Source organism: Dipodomys merriami, unplaced genomic scaffold (genome assembly GCF_024711535.1).
Source record: "Dipodomys merriami isolate MVZ:Mamm:240054 unplaced genomic scaffold, mDipMer1.0.p SCAF_27, whole genome shotgun sequence".
NCBI lineage: Eukaryota > Metazoa > Chordata > Mammalia > Rodentia > Heteromyidae > Dipodomys > Dipodomys merriami.
The window spans coordinates 7,286,571-7,307,559 of record NW_027204159.1 but is presented as its reverse complement, the minus strand read 5'-3'; the positions used below and the strand labels follow the sequence as shown (position 1 = coordinate 7,307,559).

The following is a 20,989-nucleotide window of genomic DNA, read 5'->3' as shown; positions in this document are numbered from 1 at the left end:
TCACTTCTTAGTCTTAAAGATCTGCATGTAGATTTCTTTTAAAACCCACTGACCATAAATCAATGGTTTCAAAATCCTAGTAAGATTGTGTTCAACTGTAATAGTGTAAAGACAACTGCACAATACATGTGCTTCTTGATCCGGTAGGATTCCAAGCAGAATCTGAAGTCTATAGTTAAGTAAGGCTTCACTTTAGGTAACTGGCCCTAAAGAAAACCTCTTGAAAGAACTCACATCTCAAAGAAAGGACACTTTGCCTAAGTTTGCTGTGTTTTTGTTGACTTGCACTACTTATTGCTGGCTACTATGAAACACTGATCTAAGAGTACTCCAACAACCTGTAGTACAAGGCTTAACTTTAAGCTATAGTAAACAAGAGACAAAAATCAAAGCAATTCTCTTTCCTAATTAGCAACAGCATAGAGAATGCAATCTTTTCCATATCACAGTTAAAATACAGTGAACAAAACAGCTCAACAAACCTTAAGACAAAAAAGTGCAGGTTATTAATGTATACATGCAATTGATAAGCATTCCAAATGTCACAATACGCACTGTAAAAGCTCAACTTTACTATATGGAAATAAGAAAAAAAAAACGCACCTTTGGGGAGAGGGGGAAGCAATTTAATCATTTCCAGTGATTTTGTAAGTAAAGAAACTCCTAACTATTGTAACGGTCACCTCATATTTAACATTGTATATTAAAAGCAATGGGAAAATGCACAGTACAATGAAAATAGCTTGTTATTCAACACATACAGTAGATCTCAAAAACAAAGACAACATACTCAACCAGGGAGCTTAAAAATATCAAATCAAAACCCAAAGAACCAGCCAAAAAAAAAAAAATCCTTCAAAAAGACAACTGTTTCACCTTCCTAGGCCAATGCTTTATAATGTGAGAAGCAGTGATACCTTCCCACTCTACAGGTGTTTCTTCTACATACAGCAGTTAGATCTATAATGGCTGGATTTGCCAAGAAACAATTCCATCCCCAGAACTCTCTGTCAGACAAGATCCAAGATCCTTTTTTTCTTTTTCTTTTTTTTTTACCAAAATACTTTCTACAGAATTCCAAACCAAAATGTACTGTTTAAGGCATCTTTTTTTTATAACATTTTCTCTTCACTCAAAGATGATAGTCATGCAGCAGTTTAATGATAAAAATATATTAATATTTTACTATACAGCAGCAAGAAGTTAGTTGTCAATTAAAAGCACACAGACATCTTTAAATGAAAACCTGTAAAAGACTATCGTTACAAACAATTTCAGTTTGGAGGACACCAGCTTGGTAAAGTGCTCTCCTAAGCTTGCATTTTTATACCCTAACACTTTGAATATATGAGTTATAGAACATACTTTTGATAGAAGGCTTGTACACTTGGGGAACACAAATACACTTAGCATATAATGTAGCCAGTAATAACTAGCACCACAGCTACATGGAAATCCTTTACAAACACCAACTTGGCTTTCACTTTTAAAATGAAACTCAGAATCCATGGCTCAGTAGGATAACTATAATTGTGTTATTTTGCTTTTTAACAGGTCTACATAAGTTAATAGCACTGGCAAAAATCAAAAGATAGCTTCAGACCTCTTACAAGGTTAGGAGACAGTGCTAGTGACCACAAATAGACTCACTACCTGATGTCCAAATACAGGTTCACTGGAAATTGCTGCACGTTAGTTAAGTTTTTAAAATCTTTCTACACATAATAAAAAAAATATATTATGAACGATACAAGTACATCTCATATACACAATAATAACAAAACACCTACTCAAAGCAAACAGATGCAGAAAAATATGGGAGATTTCTTTTTTCTTTCTCTTTTTCCTTTTACTATTTGAATAACTTTGGTTCCAACCATAAAAATCACAACTTAGCAAATTTCATTTAAATGCCTTTTTTAATAATTTCTTCATGTTCACAGAAGTTTCACTGACCATTTTTATGCTTAAGGTCCAGATGCAATGCATATTGTATAAAAGAGAGCACTTATTGTTTACCTTGCATGAATTAAACCTACGTACCTTTAACTCTACAAACTTCTGCATAACATTTAGACAAAGCTCAGACACACAGCATGCCTAGCCCTCGTATATATATACACATCTCTAATCACAGGTATATAGGGTGTCAAATATACTATAATAACCTCCATGTAAGGTTTGAAATTTGGTAACAAAATGAGAAAAACTAAAAATATTATTTTACGTGTTCTAAAATATCTCTTCTTTGTGCTAAAGTCAAATGTTAGCTCAACATGAAAAGGACTTTTATATAATTCAGCAATATTATAATCTTGACCATTTTGCAAACACTTTTAATAATAATAGCTTAAATGTGTACAAAAGTTCTTGGTTAATTAGGGAAATAAACACTCAGTTCTTTATATTTTTTAATCAAGTAGGAAACACAGTTCATATAATGTTATTACTTTTTGTATTTTTTTTTGTTTTTTGTTTTTAGCAGCTGCTTACTGTTTTATATGGTGGATAAAGTGGACAACATCCAGCGATGGGTGGCAAGTCAAGAAGAGAAACTGTCAGTTGGTGGAGGTTCTGTGGGTGGTGCTCCCTTGGAGTTGAGTTTTTTTTTAAGCTTTTTAACTTTTTATTTTCTCTCTTTCTTTACAGTATATATTTTTCTGTGTGGCTGTGTGTATGTGTATTTGTGTGTGTGTGTGCGTGTGTGTGCGTGTGTGTGCATGTTTTTCCATTCAGTTTGATCAATCTTCTTCCCCTTCTTCCTCACCCTGCAGTAGCAGGGTGGCAGCGGTGGTCTCCTCCTGCTGTTGCTGCTGCTGCTGGTGGAGCTGCTCACAGGCAGCCCGCTTCTCCCTCTGCTTCTCTTGAATCTTCTTCATCTCCTCCGAGTACTTGCAGAAGGTGTGTCCGAACTTGGCCCACACCTTGTAGGGCACGGTGATGGAGTTGCGGTAGGTGGGCTTCACCTCACTGACTCGCATAAACACGCCGTACTTGTTGGAGCCCACATCGAAGAAGAAGCGCTTGTTGTCCACAGTCAAGGAGGTGCCCTCGGGCAGCTCGGCCGGCTCCTCCTCCACTCCGTAGTCGTCGATGAGCTTGGCCAGAGCGTCACGGAACTCGATGAGCCCCTGCGCGGGCAGCGCGATGGTCTGGCCCTGCGTGGAGCCCAGGCCTGGCCCCCGGTTGACCGTCTGGCGGATGCGAAGGAAGCGGCCGCGCTGGTTCTCCTTGAGATCCATGTAGTACTTGCGGTTCTCGCGCACCAGGAACTCGCTCTTGAGCGCCCGGCGAGGCTCGTCCTGTGCCTGGGCCAGGTCCGGCGGCTGGCTGGGGCCCAGCTGCGCGTAGTGCTCGATGAAGTCGCCCAGGTAGTCGCGGAACTCCACGGCCACTGACATGGAGAGAGTGAGGCGGCTCTTGTTGCCGCCCGCGCCCACCTCAGCGATCTTCAGGAAGCGGCCCTTGGCGTTCTGCTTCACGTCCAGGTAGAAACGCTTGTTCTGGATGTCCACCCGCTTGGAGGCCAGCTCCTGCGTCTCGTGCTGCAGTCCCCCCGGGGCCCCGCCGCCACCGCCGCTACTGCCGCCGCCGCCCCCGCCGCCACCACCGCCCCCGCCGGAGCCTGAGCCCGAGCCTGGGTGCCCCAAGGAGCCGCCCGAGCCCAGCGCCGCACCACCCTGCTCGCTGCCGCTGTCTCGGTCCGCCATGATGCTGCGCTCCGCCGCGCCGCCGCCGCCGCCGCCGCCGCCTGCCGCTCCGCCCGCCGCCTCAGTCGCCTCAGCCGCCGCTGCTTTTCCCTCCCCGGCTCCGCCTGCTGCTGCTGCCGCCGCTGCCGCTGCTGCCGCCGCCGCCGCCGCCGCCGCAACCCCCACAGCTAGTCAGCCACTCTCGCGAGATCTGCGGGAGAGACGAGACAGACGAGACCCGGTAACAGGGCACTGACTCCCCAGTACAGTAGCTGGGCGCCCTACTGTACGCGCCCACCCGCCCGCCGGCACGTGACCTGCGCCCCCTCCCCATGCCAGTCCCCTCACCCCTCTAGTCCCCACCCGCCAGGCGGCGCCCACCCGCCAGCCCTCACCCTACACCCCTCGCTAGAGGGAGGAGGGAGTGGGACGCGCCGCGTCGCAGCTCTGCTGCCACCGCAGCTACTGCCACCACCACCACCACCCTGGTTGTCGCTGTTGGCCAAACCCTTAGCGGCCTTGGCCTGGGGAGTTGGGGGACCAGGGTGAGACGGCATCAGCCGTACTAAGCACCAGGGACGGCTCTGGGCTCTGCTTTCTGGAGACCCTGGAGAGCATGGGGGGAGGGGCGTGCGCAGCATAGCAGAGTCCACTGCAGAGGGGACACCAAGTCACAGCCACCCCCTCCCTTGAGAGCCTCAACCAGACCCAGTCCCAAATCCAGACAGGCCCTCCCGCCACCAGGCTAGGTTGTCTCCTACCGCAGAACCCTGGCTGCTAAGGCAAGCGAGGAAAAAGAGGTGGTGCGGTGGTAACCCTTAGCTGCAGAGGGGGCTGCTGGGGGAGAGGACGGGGCGCCGGCAGCAGTGGCGCGGAGCAGCAGACACCTAGTCCGTCCCTCCCCTCTCCCTCCACTCCCCTCCCCGCGCAAGGCAGCCGCTCTGGCCTCAGATGATCCCGCTCCCCCCTCCCCCCAACCGCAGCCCCGCACAGTCGGGCGGGCGGGCGGGCGGGCGGGCGCACTCACCGGCGGGAGGGGGGGAGAAGCAAAGGGAAGGACTGTAGCCGCACCAGGACCGGGGTGCCTGCAATGATTATTCAGTAGTCTCTGCCCTTATCCCAAATAGCAATCAAAAAGAAACCCCACACTCACCCCCAAACCTGCAACCAGCCCCTCTTGGGATCACAACTGCCTTCCAGTCTCCCCCTTCCTCCTTCTGAGATTTGGGGAAGGGGGGGCACCCTACTCTTGGCTGAGCCCAGCCTGGGTTGAAGACTAGCTCTGCGGATGAACCAGGCCCTCCTGAGCATTCAGACCCCAGCCCACTCATTCCTCTCTGGAAGGACCCATAATGGAAGAGAAAATCATTCGGTCTTTTGGAAATTCATGAGCTAAAAATGTCAGGAATTTCCTGGGATACGCAGTTCCTTGCCGGATTCATTAAAACAGGTTCACTCGACCCTTAAACTCTGCCTCCCAGGACCTCTTAAGTGTCGAAGACAGCCCCCATCCCCCAAAAGGTAAAACACTAAATGATCGCTACGTTTTCTTCAGACAACTAGGCTATCCACCATTAATTAACCAATGAGTCTTTGGATAGTGACAGCTAAAGGGGGTTATTTTCTGGTTATAGTAAAGAAGAGGCTGGGGAATAGATTTTGTTCTTCCTAGAATGGATGCATAATCTAGGGCCTATTTTCCAATTCCCAGATAGGTAGCAAATATTCCCTTACTGCATATACCTAAAGCCCCGCAGATGTGGTAAAGCTAAGGCCTATTTCCTTAGGGGACCGCACCAAGGCCCCTCTATTCCTATAACCTGCAGAGGACAGGATACAGCCTTACTTCTGGCCTTTCCAACATTGAGTACTGTCACCCTAAGAGTGATTCCTATCAAACTTCTCTCCCTTCCCTCCCAAATGGAAGGAGCCTTAACTCCCCAACTCTTAGCTCCAGAAACAAATGAATACATGGTTGCCCCCAAAAGAGAACAGTCAAGAAACTTAAGAAGTCTAGGGGTATATGCCTTATCCATGCCCAAGTATTTTATTTTTTGTACAAACGTGTCTGCTAGGCATTTGTGTGTCTTCCCTATTTTCTTAGCAAAAGTGTTACTCTACTCAGCATTAGCTACTTTATACTTTAGTTCCAGGCTGAAAGTTCATTACTTCCTACTATGAGGAAAAAATTGTGTAGAGAATACAGGCCACCAAAGAGCAACCTGGAGGATGAGCCTGCCAGCCTCAGAACCAGGTGCCTGTGTCCAGTGATCTCTGAAACGCTTGCTCTCCAAGGAGAAGCTCACTATGAGAAACAGAAACCCAAACTCTGGGCCCCACAAAGAATTTCTGTTTAATTTGAGGGGCAACTCTAGTACTACATTGAGCACCTTCAGTGCTGTTTTCCAGCACTTCCTCCCCTATCCCCATCTGTTGGAAGAGGACACAAATTTTTGGACTATTTCCTACCCCAGAAAAAAAAATAAATGTATTAAGTGGCAGTGTCTCCTTTAGGCTCATGCAGCAATCGGAACCCTGGATAGACCCCAGACTCTCCAGAGGCTGAGTGGCACCACATCTGCATAGAGCAGAGCCGGTCCCACTGGCAAACTAAAGCTAAGATCTGATGAAATCCAACCTAGAAAGGATTTTGCTCTTTTTCAAGGGTTTATTTTGCAATGAACCAAAACCCCTGCCCCATAATGAGCTCAGAGTAGCAAAGAGGCCAGTGAGATTTTTGATGAAAGGGCTGCCCACCTCTGGTCCCACACCTTGCTGATGATCAAGGCAGCAGGGATAGAAGTGTAGGGCTCCAAACTACCTGCCTTTCTGGTCTGGCTTCCATAGTTTAAATTTCTTGCCCTCTGTCCCAAACACTTATGTGCAAGGGTTTGGAAGCAGTTGTACTGTGCCCTGGGAAGAAATTTTATTATAATCAGGAATTGACTTCTTAGTTCCCCAGCACAGAGGCAACTGAAGTTTCAAGACAGAACTGTTAAATATCATTTGCACAGTTGATATGGAAATTTTAAGCGAAAGTGGGTAAATGGGTAAGACCTGGAACTCTTTAGGTAAACATGCAATTATTTTATCCATCTATATATGTACTTTCTGCCCATATATTCCAGCTTCTCTCTTTCATATATGTATCTAAAATATATAAGGCTAATACTCCCTTTTCCAGATTCAAAGATAGCATTTTTTTTTACTACAAACAAGAGGTATTAATTTCAGTATTAACCGAGGCGTATGGGATTTTTCTCAGGCTTCTTAGGTAAAAATTGCTTTCCTTACGCTATTGAATATAGTTTTAAAATGCAGTCTGGGAGGAATGAATATTAACTGGAAGAAAAGTCTTAAAACTGAAAGGTTAGAACTTTAAGTAGAATTTCAAAGTTATAGTTGCATCCTAACATTGAAAATCCATAAGAAAATATTTGTATTTAAAAAGGATTTACCTATTTGTGAATTACCTGAATAGTACACTAACCTGATGAGTGAAAAACCTATAGGTTAGCTGTTTTTATGTGTTACTTTAAGACCATTAGTTGCAACACTAAATTTACAATTTCATTACAATGTAGGAAAGTAAAAGAGGAAACGAAATTTGTAGTAAAATATCCATGTTAATGAAAACTCATAAAAATGTTCTTTTCCTCAAAATGTGCTTGCTTATAAACCTGATAAAGATGTCTGGGTTTCCTGAGCTCTTTTATTAACACTATTCACATATTTTGATGAGTCTAGAGCTCATTTATTTTTCATTCTACTATGTATTTAACAAATCCCTACCCACAAAAAATTTGCACAAAGAAACAGGTAAAAGAAAAAAAAGTACTCAATTTTCATCAGCCTAAATTACAGGTGATTCTGAAACAATATAATTCTACCTTGTTTTTTAAAGTAAAAATCAATACACATTTCTGAAACATCTGGAGAGAGCATCTCTCAGAAACAATGTTGATGAATATTTTACAAATGCACAAATTTCCAAAATAAAAGAGAATGTTAGAACTTGTTGTGACTCAAGAGTTACTTGGGTTAAAACAGACAATTATCTTCAATACCTAAATCATTAAAACTAACCAGAATGTTGTTCTACAAATATTCAAAGTGGAAGAATTACCCATTTTTTCCCCATTCATGGCTTTCTACCAGGAAACTTAAAGGAAACTCTTAAGTAAATCTTAACATTTAACATAACATCAACAGTAACATCTCATAGTACCAGCATTTCATCAATCATTTTTTAAAACATGTCCCTTTTTATAGCTCACCTATTTTGAAAATTATGCTTCCTTAATGCTATATTAATGTTTAAGGTTTAAAGATATGAATTAAACATGTAAAATATGAAGAGAACAATTCATTCGATAGAATCTTCGAGTTTACCAAATATTTTGTTTAAACATTTGCAAAATAGTTAAGTAATTTTGGCACACATTCTAAAATTCACAAAAGAATCAGAGAACCCAACATTTTACATATCCTCAAAGGTCCAAACAGAACCGATTCAAATGTCAAAAACTCTTCCAAGGAGATTTAAATAGTTTTACTAGTATTGTACTCAAAGCAATGAAAACAGCAACTCTCTCCACACTCTAATCAACACTAATTTCCAAAGCCACAATTCGCTTGGGCGGGGGCTGAGGGAGTCTTGAAGTAATCCACAAATTTCCTTTTCCTTCTGACAGTTTACCAAAAGATGTCAAACCAAATCCAACCAAATCTATCCTGTTGTAACTAACACTCACACGGACCTCCCTTCCAAGGACACGGGCCACAAGCATAGATACTGATGCGAAAAGCTGTCCAAAAGCTCCTGGCCCGACAGAAACATGAGGGTCCCAGAACAGAACAGAGTAAAATCATCAAGAGTGTCCCGCAGAGACGAGGGAAATGAAGATGGCATTTATTCAGGGGTTCACGGCTACGAAACTAAGTTACCTAGCCAGTGTCTCCGGGCCTCCAATCTACCAAAGTTCAGGTTTATGGCCGTTAAATCTGTGGGGTCCCTTCCCCTACAAACATCACAGCCCACGTCTGGGCCCACTGTCCTTCAGAAGGAAGACTCTACAGCTTCACATCCCTTTCTTTTGCCCCCCACCCCCGCCCCCGACAAAGGCAGAGGAGGCTGCAGAGCTGACCCAGCCCCGTGGGGCAGTAAAACTGCCTTATTCGCGCCACCCATCCTTGGGCCTGACTACATCTGCGATGTCAGCGCAGATTTTATTTTGCCTTTTTTTTTTTTTAAACAACGCATCCTGGGCGGGGTGTATGCAATTTGGGGTGGGGGGTGCTCAAAGGGGGGGATGTAGTGTATTCTATAAAATCTTCCTTCCTCTCCCCTCCTTCCAGGGTGGCCTGAAGGGAGTGTTGGCTACGTCTAGCGCACAGTCCCAGGCCCCGCGGTTTAGGGGAAATGGGGATCAGAGATTACTAAGAAAACTGCATCACTGACTGTCTACAGCGCCTACAGAGGTAGCCTCCCAAACCGGCGGGGGGGAGGTATTTTGTCCTTTATAAGAGGTGGAAGGGGGTTCATTCCTACGTCGCTGCCAGGAGCGCGGCGGGGGGAGGGGGGGAAGGGTGGAAGGCGTTGCTGCACCGCCTGGATCCCCAAGAGGGAGGGTGCGGGGATGTCTGCAACGGTACCACGGTTACTCTTGGACTGAGAGGGCAATTAGAGGGAACAGGATGGGTAGCACCTCGAGCTGTGGCAGTGGCAGCACGGAAGGTCGCGAGGGGCTTACCCGGGCCGAGCGGGCGGGCGCTGTCCTGCCGCAGGTGAGGGAGGGCGCAGGCTGGAGGGAGGGAGGGAGGGCGCGCGCGAGGCCGGCGCTAGGCTGGCGAGAGGAGGGGTGGGGGGGAGGGGAAGAGGGCGCGCGCGCGCACACCTGTCCTGGACAGCGGCGCGAGCGGAGCTGCGCCTCAGTCGGGCTCCGCAGACTGAGCAGGGAGGGGGGCGGGCGGGCTGGCTGGCGGGGGCGGGGCGCCGAAGGGGAGGAGGAGGAGGCGGCGGCTCGAACGGAGGCTCGGCTCTCGCTCGTTCTCCCTCCCGCGGGCAAGCCCGGCTCTCACCCTGCTTCTCCCGCGCACTCACAGCCCCCTTAGGCTCTCCCTCCTCCTCCTCCTTCCCCAGCGGGAACCGCTCGCCGCCGCCGCCGCCGCCGTAGACGGCAAGTCGTGGCAGCCAGACGTCGGCGCGTAACCCGGCGCTCCGTGCGTGACTCCCGGCGACGTCAGCGCGCGCTCCGCGCTCCCCACCCCCTCCGTGGCCCGCGCCTTCAGCTCTCGCGTCCCGGCGTTTCAGTTGTTGCCGCGGCGGCCGCCGAGCGCGCTCCCTTCCCTCTGAGTCGCGCGCAAGTGCGCGCCCTCTCTGCCGTTGGCGCGTCAACATCCCGCTGACCGGGGGCCTGGGGCGCGACTGAGGAAGGGGCTGTCCGGGTTTTGGCCGCACTTGTTTCACCGGAACGCCCAGGGGAGGACCGGCCTCCCCTCGTTGGCCATCTGAAGGCCCAGGCCAGGCTCAGGCGGGGATAGAACCCTGCGGGGCCTGCGCCAGCTCTGACTTCGGGCCTCTGCGTCGCTGCGGCTGCGGCCACCATCTCGTCACCGCGCCCCCCTCCCCCGCCCCAGTCCATCCCGAGGCCTTTCATCTCCCGGGTGGGTCTCACCTTGGCCTTCAGACACCCGCGGAGAGGGGATGGACGGGCAGAATTAGCTTGAAGAAGAAGGGGCCTGACCGCGCTCGGCTCCAGCTCCAAGAATCCTTGACAGGAAGTGTGGGGTTGCTGCCCAGCCTCCCACGCTCCGTAGGTGAAGCTGGGCCCCTTTGAGGGAACGTGACGAAGGACAAAACCCTGATAAATATTAGATGCGTCCTGAGGCAGAGAGGGACCGAGTAAAAGGGCTGAGTTAATGGTCATGGATTGCTATGCAAAGACAAAAATGCAGAATAACGTGTCCTTTACAACAATTTTCTGGATATCACTGACACAATATTTGGTGCACAGTAACTTGTTTCTCTACGCTGTCACCTCTGAATCCTGCAACACATGAAGTAAGGTGGGTCGGCTAATAAGCTGCAAAGTAAATTTAAAAACTGCCTTCACCATTTGTTGTAATTAAGTGGATCTCCAAGAAGTCAGTTATTTAGAAAAACGAAGACACTACCCTTAGCTTCAATAACTTTGATTTCGACCTTACTTTACAGATACACCACAAAACACCCCTTTTCTTAGGCAATAGTACTTTAAACACGTATTAATCTTCCAACAGGCTTATCCTGTGAAGCAAAGTAGGAATGGGTTGTGATTAACACCCCCCCTTTTTTTTTTAAAGAAAAGAATTTGAGTTACCAAAATCAGTATGAAGAATTTCTAATAGACTGCCATGGATGAGAGAAAGTCTGGGTCTGTAATTTATCCACTTAACCAGAAACCTCTCAATCGTCATCAAGCATCTTTTAATGCCTTCTCTTCTATATTGTAGTCAGTGATTAGTGGCTGGAAGAATGGCAGAGAACTATACACTGTTGCTTTTGAAATTCTGAGCCATAGAAATATGACATCTCAGTAATCAGTTGTGAAACAATTCAACTTCTATTCTTAAAATGTTTATTAAGCCTCAATTAGAGGTCCGTTTGAGACTGATTTAAGTGTAATGGGTCATTTCTTTTAAATTTTTTTATTCACCTCATCTTTAGGTGGCAGCATTACTATATAAATACCTTTAGAACTACAGTCTTCTGCAACTTGATAGCCTGAAGAGAGTTGGTCTTACATGCTTCCAACTGTATTGTGAAAATGATACGCTGGTGAAAATATAAAATGGGAGCTAAGAATTAGAATATGAGATTCTAGGGGACCCACCATAGAAATGCTACCCAGAGATATTACTGAAATACATGAAGCTACTGAAAGAAAAGGTTAGAAAGTTAAAAAAAAAAACCAAACTATAAGAAATAACTATCTTTAAAAATCGGGTCTCCTATTGAAATATAACCTCCCCAAACCGTAGTTTCTCAATAAGCACTTATAAGTTTATAAAGTTGTTGCGTTCTAACTGCAATTTTTAAATTTAGATGCAATTTTTTTTCATTAAACAGCATCAAGCTTATGGAGATCCCAAATAGGACTTACACTGTTGATCCTGTTGAAAAGAACTCTTCTTGGCCTCTTTTCTGGCTTTCCTATATTATTTATATACAAGTAGACTACAAGAGAAGCGAGAAAACAAGTTGAGCTAGATGTAAAACAGCATTTTATAGGTAATTCTATAGCTAAATTTCTCCACATTTTGGAGGATAATGAATTGTAATTCATGGTGGTTATTTAGGCCAATTGTTTTCTAAACAGAACTTTGTCTTAATTGTGTGTATTTATAGTAGTTCTCCCTGCACCCCTATCCAAGTAGCCCAGTAAATTTAATTTCAAAATATACTACACTTGATTTATCATGTAAATACAACTACAAAGGAACACAAACGTATGACAATGAGTGGAAATCAAATTATTATATTTCAACTTATTTCTGAGTAAAGGGTTAAAATGTTTTAGTGACAGCTTCCATCTTAAGTCAAACTTGGAGGAAGAATCTCAAGTGAATTGTTAGTTCTCAAACTCAGCAGTATTAGGTTAAGATTTTTGAAGCTCTCTGGTGCCAGCAAATCATGCAGCCCAGGGGGCCCTTGCTCCAAACTTCTGCCAACACCATTTTGGCAGTAAAATGTTCTGTTGAACAAAGTTTGCACGTGTTTAGGGTGCGAAGTGGTTCCTCAGGCATTTATTTGGTTTTATTCCAGTTTAGGGCCTTGACGACAAGGGTCAGAAGCATGAGACTTAACAGAATATATATATATATATATATATATATATATATATATATATATATATATATAAATATATATATATATATATATATATGCCCAGAAACAGACTATACAAGCAATCTTGAATTTTCACTTAGACTAAAAATGGCTTTTTCTTTGTATAGAAGGGTCTTTTAATTTACATCTTAAATACTAACATGATATTGAACCAGCTCTCATAAGCAGGTAAAGACCTTTTCTATGTTGGCTGCAGAACTGGGGAAAATCATTCCTCCCCTTCCTTCCTCCAACACCACATTCACAAACTGCTTTGTTAAATGGCAACTCCTTTGTACACGTACTTAAAGATAATTAAAAAAAAACCAAATGTGTTTATTCAGATGAAACAGCAATATACCACTTGACCTCAAAGGCATCAATAATTATTTAAGCTTAGTCTCATCTGTCAATTTTTTCATAATTATGGGTCTGTGATTATTTTTGGTATTATCTGGTAAATCATTTTGGCTCTTCTCTGTCGTACTCCAGGTTAGTGCCACCTGGCCCACAAATATATGCTAAATTGTCTTATTACAAGGATTCCTTAATGGACTGGAAACACTTAAAATTGCCATTTCCATTATTTTGTCAGGTAAATCATAAATCTAACAAAATATTTGCAGAACTGGGATAACCATGAAAGTGTTACTGGCTTTTTTAATTGTTGGTTTTTGTGTTTTGAGGTTGGTTTTTGTGAATGGCCTACATTGGCTTTGAACTTAGTCCTCCTGCCTCAACCTCTTCAGTGGTAGGATTATGGGATTATAGGCGTGTAATACCACATTGGGCACTGCAGTATTCTTTTTTTTTTTTAATTTTCTGTTTGGGTTTTTTTTGCCAGTGTTAAGGCTTGAACTCTATACCTCTTGATCATGCTTGGCTTTTTCTGCTCACAGTGGTGTTATACCACTTGCACCAGGCCTCCAGTTTTGGCTTTTTGCTACTTAATTAAAGATAAGACTACCTAAACTAGCTTGGAACCATGATTTTGAGATCTTAGATTTTCAGACCTCCTGAAAATAGCTATGGTTATAGGTGTGAGCCACTGACACCTGGCTGAAGTATTCTTTTTCATTGTTTTTGTTTCATCTTCCAATGAGGAGTCATGAAAGAAAAATATAATTAATGTGAGCTACAAGTCTGGTCATTTACAAGTGGTAGTTATTCTTGGTACTTTTGCAAAGAGCATGTCCTAACTACTTATTTACAAATCTTTGTTTTCTTTCCTTCTGTTTAAAAGTAACAGAAAAATACAAGCAAACAGCGAGGCAATGGTGGCTTATACCTGTAACCCTAGCTACTAAGGAGGCTAAGATCTGAGGATCATGGTTCTAAACCAGCCTGGACAGGAAAGTTCATGAGACTCTTTATTTCCAAATAACTACCAAAAAGCCAAAAGTGGCACTGTGGCTCAGTGGTAGAGGGTTAGTCATGAGCAAAATGCACAGGGAGAAGTATCCAGGCCCTGAGTTCAAACCCCAGGACTGGCACTTGTAATCTCTCCCCCCTTCTCCTCTCTTCTGTCTGTCTGTCTGTCTCTTTTTTTTCTCTCTCTCTCACACACACACAAATACAAGCAAATGAAAGGTAATTCAGATATCAGAACTAACAGATGAATGAGATCAGATGTAGAGTAACTAGCTGAAGATCTCTTAGAACTGGAAAGCATTATAGAAATTGTCGTTTCACATTCTGTGGTGACTACAAATACTTATAGTCAAGGGTGGGCAATGTCCAGCCCAAGAGCCGTATAAAGTTTTCAAAAATTAATTGATAGAAAACTGGACAGACAACATTCTTGTTGGTTGCCTATATACATCTGCCTATGGATCCTTTTTTTTTTTTTTTTTTTTTTTTTTTTGGCGGTCATGGGGCCTGAACTCTGGGCCTAGGCACTGTCCTTCAGCTCTTCAGCTTAAGAATAGCTAGTGCTCTACCACTTGAGCTACAGCACCACTTCCGGCTTTTCTGCTTATGTGGTGCTGAGGAAAGGAACCCAGGGCCTCATGCATGCAAGGCAAGAACTCTACCACTGAGCCACCTTCCCAGCCCCTGCCTGTTACTACTTTTTATGGTCTTCAAATGATGTCAGAAATATCCAAGTGGTCCTTGGCAGATAAAAGGTTCCTACCCCTAATAGACTATCAATGTGGTACTAGTTTATTACATGAATTGTCATTCAGCCAGATGCCACTGTCCTCCGAAGCTAATTTAGACCATTTTTTTCTAATCTGATGTTGTATTATTACTTTGCAATTAGATGAAGATTAGTAGAATTCTTTCCCCCTGTAGTAAGTAAATTATACTAGAGTCAATCACAAGAATAATCAAAGTAAAAAGGTAAAAAGTAGGCACCAGTGACCCACACCTATAATCGTAGCTATTCAGGGAGCTGAGATCTGAGGACTGTGATTCGAAGCCAGCCTGGACAGGAAAGTCCACAAGACTCTTAACCTCCAATTAAACAACAAAAATCCATACATGGAGCTGTTGTTCAAGTGGTAGAGTACTAGTCTTGAGCACAAAAAGTACAGGGACAAATCCTGGACTTGAGTTCAAGCTCTAGGGCTGGCACGCACACATGCGTGCACAAACACACACACACACACACACACACACACACACACACACACAAATGCAAACTCTTTTTTTGTTGTTGGTTGGTTGTGGGGCTTGAACTTTGGGCCTGGGCACTATCCCTGAGGTCTTTAGCTCAAGGGGAGTGCTCTGCCACTTGAGCCACAGAGCCACTTCCAGTTTTCTGGTGGTTAATTGGAGCTAAGAGTCTCATGGACTTTCCTAACCAGGCTAGCTTTGAACCATGATCCTCAGATCTCAGCCTCCTGAATAGCTAGGATTATAGGCGTGAGCCACTGACACCCAGCTCTCTTTAATATCTTATGTGTGGTACTTATTTTCTATCTTTTGAACATACTTTGAGTATTCTTTGTGTGTGTGTGCATAGGCATGTGCTCACACATTCACACATGCCTACACTGGGGCTTGAACTCAAAGCCTTATACAGTGGCTTTACTTTATGGCTCCACTTCCAGCATTTTGCTGGTTAAAGGGAGATAACAGTCTCTCAGATTCGATTGCCTGGGCAGGCTTTGGCCAGGATCCTCAGATCTCAGCCTCCTGAATGGCTAGGATTACAAGCATGAGGCCACCAGCACCTACCGTGAGTATACTTCTTGTCTACTTACATACTCAACAGCATTACTTATTAAACATAAATGTAATGATTAATTTTTGCTTCCTAGATAGCAAATCAATATTTAGTGATTGTATGAAGAGGTGTTTTTAATTACTATTTTGGAATTCCATTAATAAACATATAAACATACTATAGCAGATATTTAGATGGTATGTGTGTGTTTCCTTCTGGAAAGTAAATATAATCTATAATATCAGAATTAGTTCTTGGGCCCCTTTGCTGTTTTTCATTAAGCGTTATTCTCAAGTCATTCATTGAGCAATGTTTCTTAAATGTCTGTTTTCCAAACATTGTTAGAGATGTTCAAAGAAAATGAAGTCTTCTTTCATGGAGTTTTCAGTTTATGTAAGTAAATATATACTAAGCCAATAAATAATATAATAATGCTAAGAAGAAAAGAAAATAGAAAAGGGAAAAGAGTTTCTGTGTGATTATATGTGTGTGATGCCATCTGACATAGATTGATCAAGGCAACCTCTCTGAAAAGGTAACATTTAACAGAGATCTGAAACAGTCATTGAAATATCAAGGGAGATGTTCCAGACATTGTGAACAGTTTATGCCAAATGAAGTCACTCACGTGTAAGCCAGCTACCTTCCTGTATGGTAACTACATATATGTTCTTTTAAAAAAATTTAGTGTTATTATAAAGAGGAGTTACAGTTATATAAGTTAGGTAAAGAGTACATTTCTCTTTTGACAATGTCATCCCTTCCCTCTATACATATTCTTTTGAGAGAAAAAAGATCATTATGTTTTCTAAGACCTCATGTTTTCACAAGTTTTTATCTGGTCTCACCATTGTTCTATATTTCTCCAATGATCATTCTACTATTTATTTAATATACAATTTATGACTCTCTATATATACAACTTCACAATACCTTATCTGTAATTCTGAAGCACCTATTTAAAAAAATTCATTTGTAGTAAAATGAGATCAGAACCGACAGTCTACTTTAAATCTTCACTCATTCCATTTGGTGTGCCTATTTCTACATTTCATTGTAGAAATAATAACGTATTTTATTAAGAGCTGTTGCCCAGGATACCATATGTTAAGTAAAATATAGAAAATATACTATATTACTAAAATATGAAAAAATAAAAATAGAATAATTTAGCCTAATAAAAGATAAAAGATGATAGTCTGTAACCAGTTTCTTCTTTATTTCTGGTAAAATATTAACAAATTTAGGTTTTGTTTTTATTTTTCAGGTCATGGGCCTTGAACTTGGGGCCTTGGCATTGTCCTGGAGCTCTTTTGTTCAAGGTTAGTGCTCTACCACTTTGAGCGACTCCACCACTTCTGGTTCTCTGGTGGTTAACTGGAGATAAGAGTCTCACATACTTTCCTACTGGGGCTGGCTTTAAATCATGATCCTCAGACTGAGCCTCCTGGGGCTTGAATTCAGCCTCCTGGGGCCTGGGGTGCTATCCCTGAGCTTCCTTTGCTAAAGGCGAATGCTCTACCACTTGAGCCACAGCACCACTTCCAGCTTTTTGAGTAGTTTATGGGAGATAGGAGTCTCACTGGACTGGGAAGGTTGCTCAGTGGTAGAGCGCTTGCCTTGCATGCCTGAGGCCCTGGGTTCCATTCCTTAGCACCAAATAAGCAAAAAGGAAAAAGCTGGAAGTGGTGCTGTGGCTCAAGTGGTAGAGCGCTAGCCTTGAGTTGAAGAGCTGAGGCACAGCGCCCAGGCCCAGAGTTCAGGCCCCATGACCAGATGCCCCCCGCCCCCAAAAAAGTCTCACTGCCCTTACAGCCCTAGCTAGCTTTTGAACTGTAATCCTCAAATCTCAGCCTCCTGAGTAGCTAGGATTACAGGCATGAACCACAGGCACCAGGCTGATCTCAAACTCTTGACCCTTTCAACCCACCAGTCTGGCTTTAGCTAGCTTTAGATAGTGTGTGTTTGGTGTGGGTAGGTAGAGGGAAGGGTGGTGTGCCTGCATACACATGTGTGCCCCCAGTACTGGAGCTTAAACTCAGGGCCTTTCCTTCAAAGCTAGCTCTCAACCATGTCAGCCACAGCTCTCCTTCTAGCTTTTTGGTGATTCATAGAGATAAGATTCTCATGGACCTTCCTGCCTGGGCTGGCTTTTAACTATGATACCCATCTCAGCCTCTTGAGTAATTAGGATTACAGGCGTGAGCACTGGCAGTCAGCTAAAGTATAATAATGTTTATATAGTGCTTTTGTTATATACCTTGCACTACATAAGCCCTGTCTACCTGTTCACTCAAAAATTCTTGCAACGCTATTCACAATAGCCAAGTTATGGAATCAGCCCAGATTCCCTACAATAGATAAGTGAATTAAGAAAATGTGGTGTATACAATAGAATCTTATTCATCTATCAGAAAGAATAATATTGTTATTTTCAGGGAAATGAATAAAGTTAGAAGAAATATGTTAAGTGAAGTAAGTAAGGCTCAGGGCCACAAATGGCTTATGTTTTCTCATATGTGGAAGTTAGATCTAAAATACAAACATACACACATGAAGAAATGTTCAAAATCCCTAGCCATAAAAGAAATGCAAATCAAAACAACATTGAGATATCACCTCACTCCAGTTAGAACAGCAAAAATCAAGAACTCTAACAACAACAGATGCTGGAGGGGATGTGGACAGAAAGGAACCTTACTTCATTGTTGGTGGGAATGTAAACTTGTTCAACTACTTTGGAAAGCAGTATGGAGGTTCCTCAAAAGACTTCACATAGATCTCCCCTATGATCCAGCAATCCCACTTTTGGGCATCTACCCAAATGTATACAAACAAGACCACACTAAAGCTACCAGCACAACTATGTTTATTGCAGCATTATTTACCATAGCTAAGATATGGAACCAACCCAGATGCCCCTCAGTAGATGAATGGATCAAGAAAATGTGGTATATATACACAATGGAATTCTATGCCTCCATCAGAAAGAATGACATTTCCCCATTTGTTAGGAAATGGAAAGGCTTGGAAAAAATTATATTAAGTGAAGTGAGCCAGGCCCAAAGAAACATAGGTCCCATGGTTTCCCTTATTTGCAATATCTAGTATAGGTATGAGTCAAGCGGAAAAGGTCAGATAATGTGATGTTAGGAAAACGAACCCTTAAATATGTATTTTAATGTTTTCGTTTCTTTCATGCATGTGTTTCTAACGCATTTATAAGATTATTTCTTTGTTGCTTTGTATGTCCCTCCCCCACAGTGTAACCCCCGCTTTCACTTTATTTGATATCAGTATAACATGTGGAGGAGATGGGGACAAACAAGTCGTTTAAGGATTCAGGTGTACCTGTTGCAACAAGGAGAATTACAAAATGTCATGTCAAAGCAAGCTTTACAATGTCGGTGTGGGGGGGGGAGGGGGGTATAATTGGGTGGGGGGGAGGGGGGAGGCTGGGAAGGGAGGTGAAGGGTAAACAAAGGAGGAGGCTGCAATGCTTGGTAAGAAATGTATGCATTATCCTGCCAATGTAATTGTAACCCCTCTGTACAGTATGTTCTCAAATAAAATAAAATTAAAAAAAATACAAACATACATGAAAACATATACAGGGTTTTATGCATATATATATATATATATATATATGTACACACAAATAATGAACTAAAGAATGACGCAACTTGTCTGAACAATTAACTGTTTAACAAAATGAATACCAGAGAGCTGAAAAATATTCTGTCAATGGGAGAAGGAGGGCAAGGAGTTGGGATTACATGAGTTGAGAAAAGTGGGCAAATACAGTCATTATATTCAATGTACATTATGTAAAAGTTGAACTATGTTACTTGAAGGTAAGAATGGGATGGGGAGAGATGGGGGAGAATGATGGGAGGATTGCTATTCATCATTCATGATGTGATGAGTGGAATTGAAACCCCTTTGTACAACTAGTTAAATGAAGTTCCTGCAACAATCTTATAACTAACTTCTAGCATTCTCATTTTACAAATGAGAAAACAGAGGCACCGAGAGATTATGAAACCTGCAAAAGTTTCAGTTACTGGGAAGCAGACATAGGAATTCTACCTCGACAGCTTTCCTCTGTAGTTAGAACTGTTTGCCCAACTATCTCTCCTTTTCCTTTCTGCTCTTCCTTTCTATGCTCACTATTGCTATGGTATTTCTATTATTTATTCTACTTTGGAGAGATGTTAAAGTATCAACCCTTTCCAAGAACATGATTTTTCCTTCTACACTGAAATATTAAATGTTGAACCGTCACATTTTCTTTACAAATATCTTTCCTTTTTGCGGGTGGGAAGATTCTTTACTCTCACTATAATGTCAGCCTTTTTGGTTTTAAATTGAGATCAGATATTTGTTTATCCTTATTCTCCTTGTCTTTAGATAAGTTTTTGTGTTAGCCTCATCCTCTTCATCTTTTTCCTGTGCTCTGAATACTTTGGATAATTAAGAAGAATCTTTTGTGGCCTTGTCAGATGTAAGAAAACTTTAAAAAAGTGGATCTGGTTTGTTGAACAATGGCACCTATTAAAGTTCTCTTCCTGCTTTATAGGTTTCTCACTTAATGAATTGCATAATTTGCTGGAGATCACTTTATTTATTTTTTTGGGTCCGGTCGTGGGGCCTGAACTCTGGGCCTGGGCACTGTCCCTCAGCTCTTCTGCTCAAGGCTAGCGCTCTACCACTTGAGCCACAGTGCCACTTCCAGCTTTTTTCTTTTTGCTTATGTGGTGCTGAGGAATATTCGGAACCCAGGGCCTCAGGCATGCAAGGCAAGCGCTCTACCACTGAGCCACCTTCCCAGCGCGAGATCACTTTATTCTAAACATACTAAATTTGCATTTTAAGTTGGGATTAATTTTCATTACAAGTTGTTATTAATTTGTCCTTGAACTGAGATTTTTTTAATTAAAAATAAGTTTTGGCTACACAAAAGCAAGATATACTGGTAGGATTCTGTATCATGAGATTGGACGAACATTATTATGATTGTATAACATCAGTTTGGATAAATATACTGTATTGAATTCCCAATTGTCTTTTTCTTAATTATCCCAGGGATCTACCATGAAGCGTGAGGCATTAAACAAATCACCTTTGTTATTCTATGCAGTTTTTAGCTCTCTTTTTTTTGTGGTGGTGGGGATCGAACTCAGGGCCTTTCATCTGCTAGACAAGCATTCTTTCACTGAATTAAATCTCCAAATTCCTTAATTGTTCTCTGTTAAAAAT

General features: G+C 42.9%; 1 protein-coding gene across 4 annotated transcripts; it reads right to left on the bottom strand.

Moving 5' to 3' along the window:
- Positions 1–552: 552 nt before the first annotated feature.
- Pura (purine rich element binding protein A) lies at positions 553–10,447 on the bottom strand. 4 transcript variants are annotated; one of them, XM_070036161.1, is made up of 2 exons: positions 10,367–10,447; positions 553–3,900 (listed from the first exon to the last, which is right to left on the bottom strand). In XM_070036161.1, exon 2 carries the CDS (start codon positions 3,708–3,710, stop codon positions 2,742–2,744), a length of 969 nt encoding a protein of 322 aa, XP_069892262.1. In that variant the 5' UTR covers positions 3,711–3,900; positions 10,367–10,447; the 3' UTR covers positions 553–2,741. The 4 variants fall into 4 exon arrangements, with proteins under 4 accessions (XP_069892262.1, XP_069892259.1, XP_069892260.1 ...); XM_070036158.1 differs by lacking the exon at positions 10,367–10,447 and adding an exon at positions 9,443–9,900; XM_070036159.1 differs by lacking the exon at positions 10,367–10,447 and adding an exon at positions 9,587–9,900.
- Positions 10,448–20,989: the final 10,542 nt, after the last annotated feature.

Bases quoted from the DNA above. Each gene is read 5' to 3' on its own strand.
- Pura (XM_070036161.1), bottom strand. From the start codon at position 3,710: ATGGCGGACCGAGACAGCGGCAGCGAGCAGGGTGGTGCGGCGCTGGGC.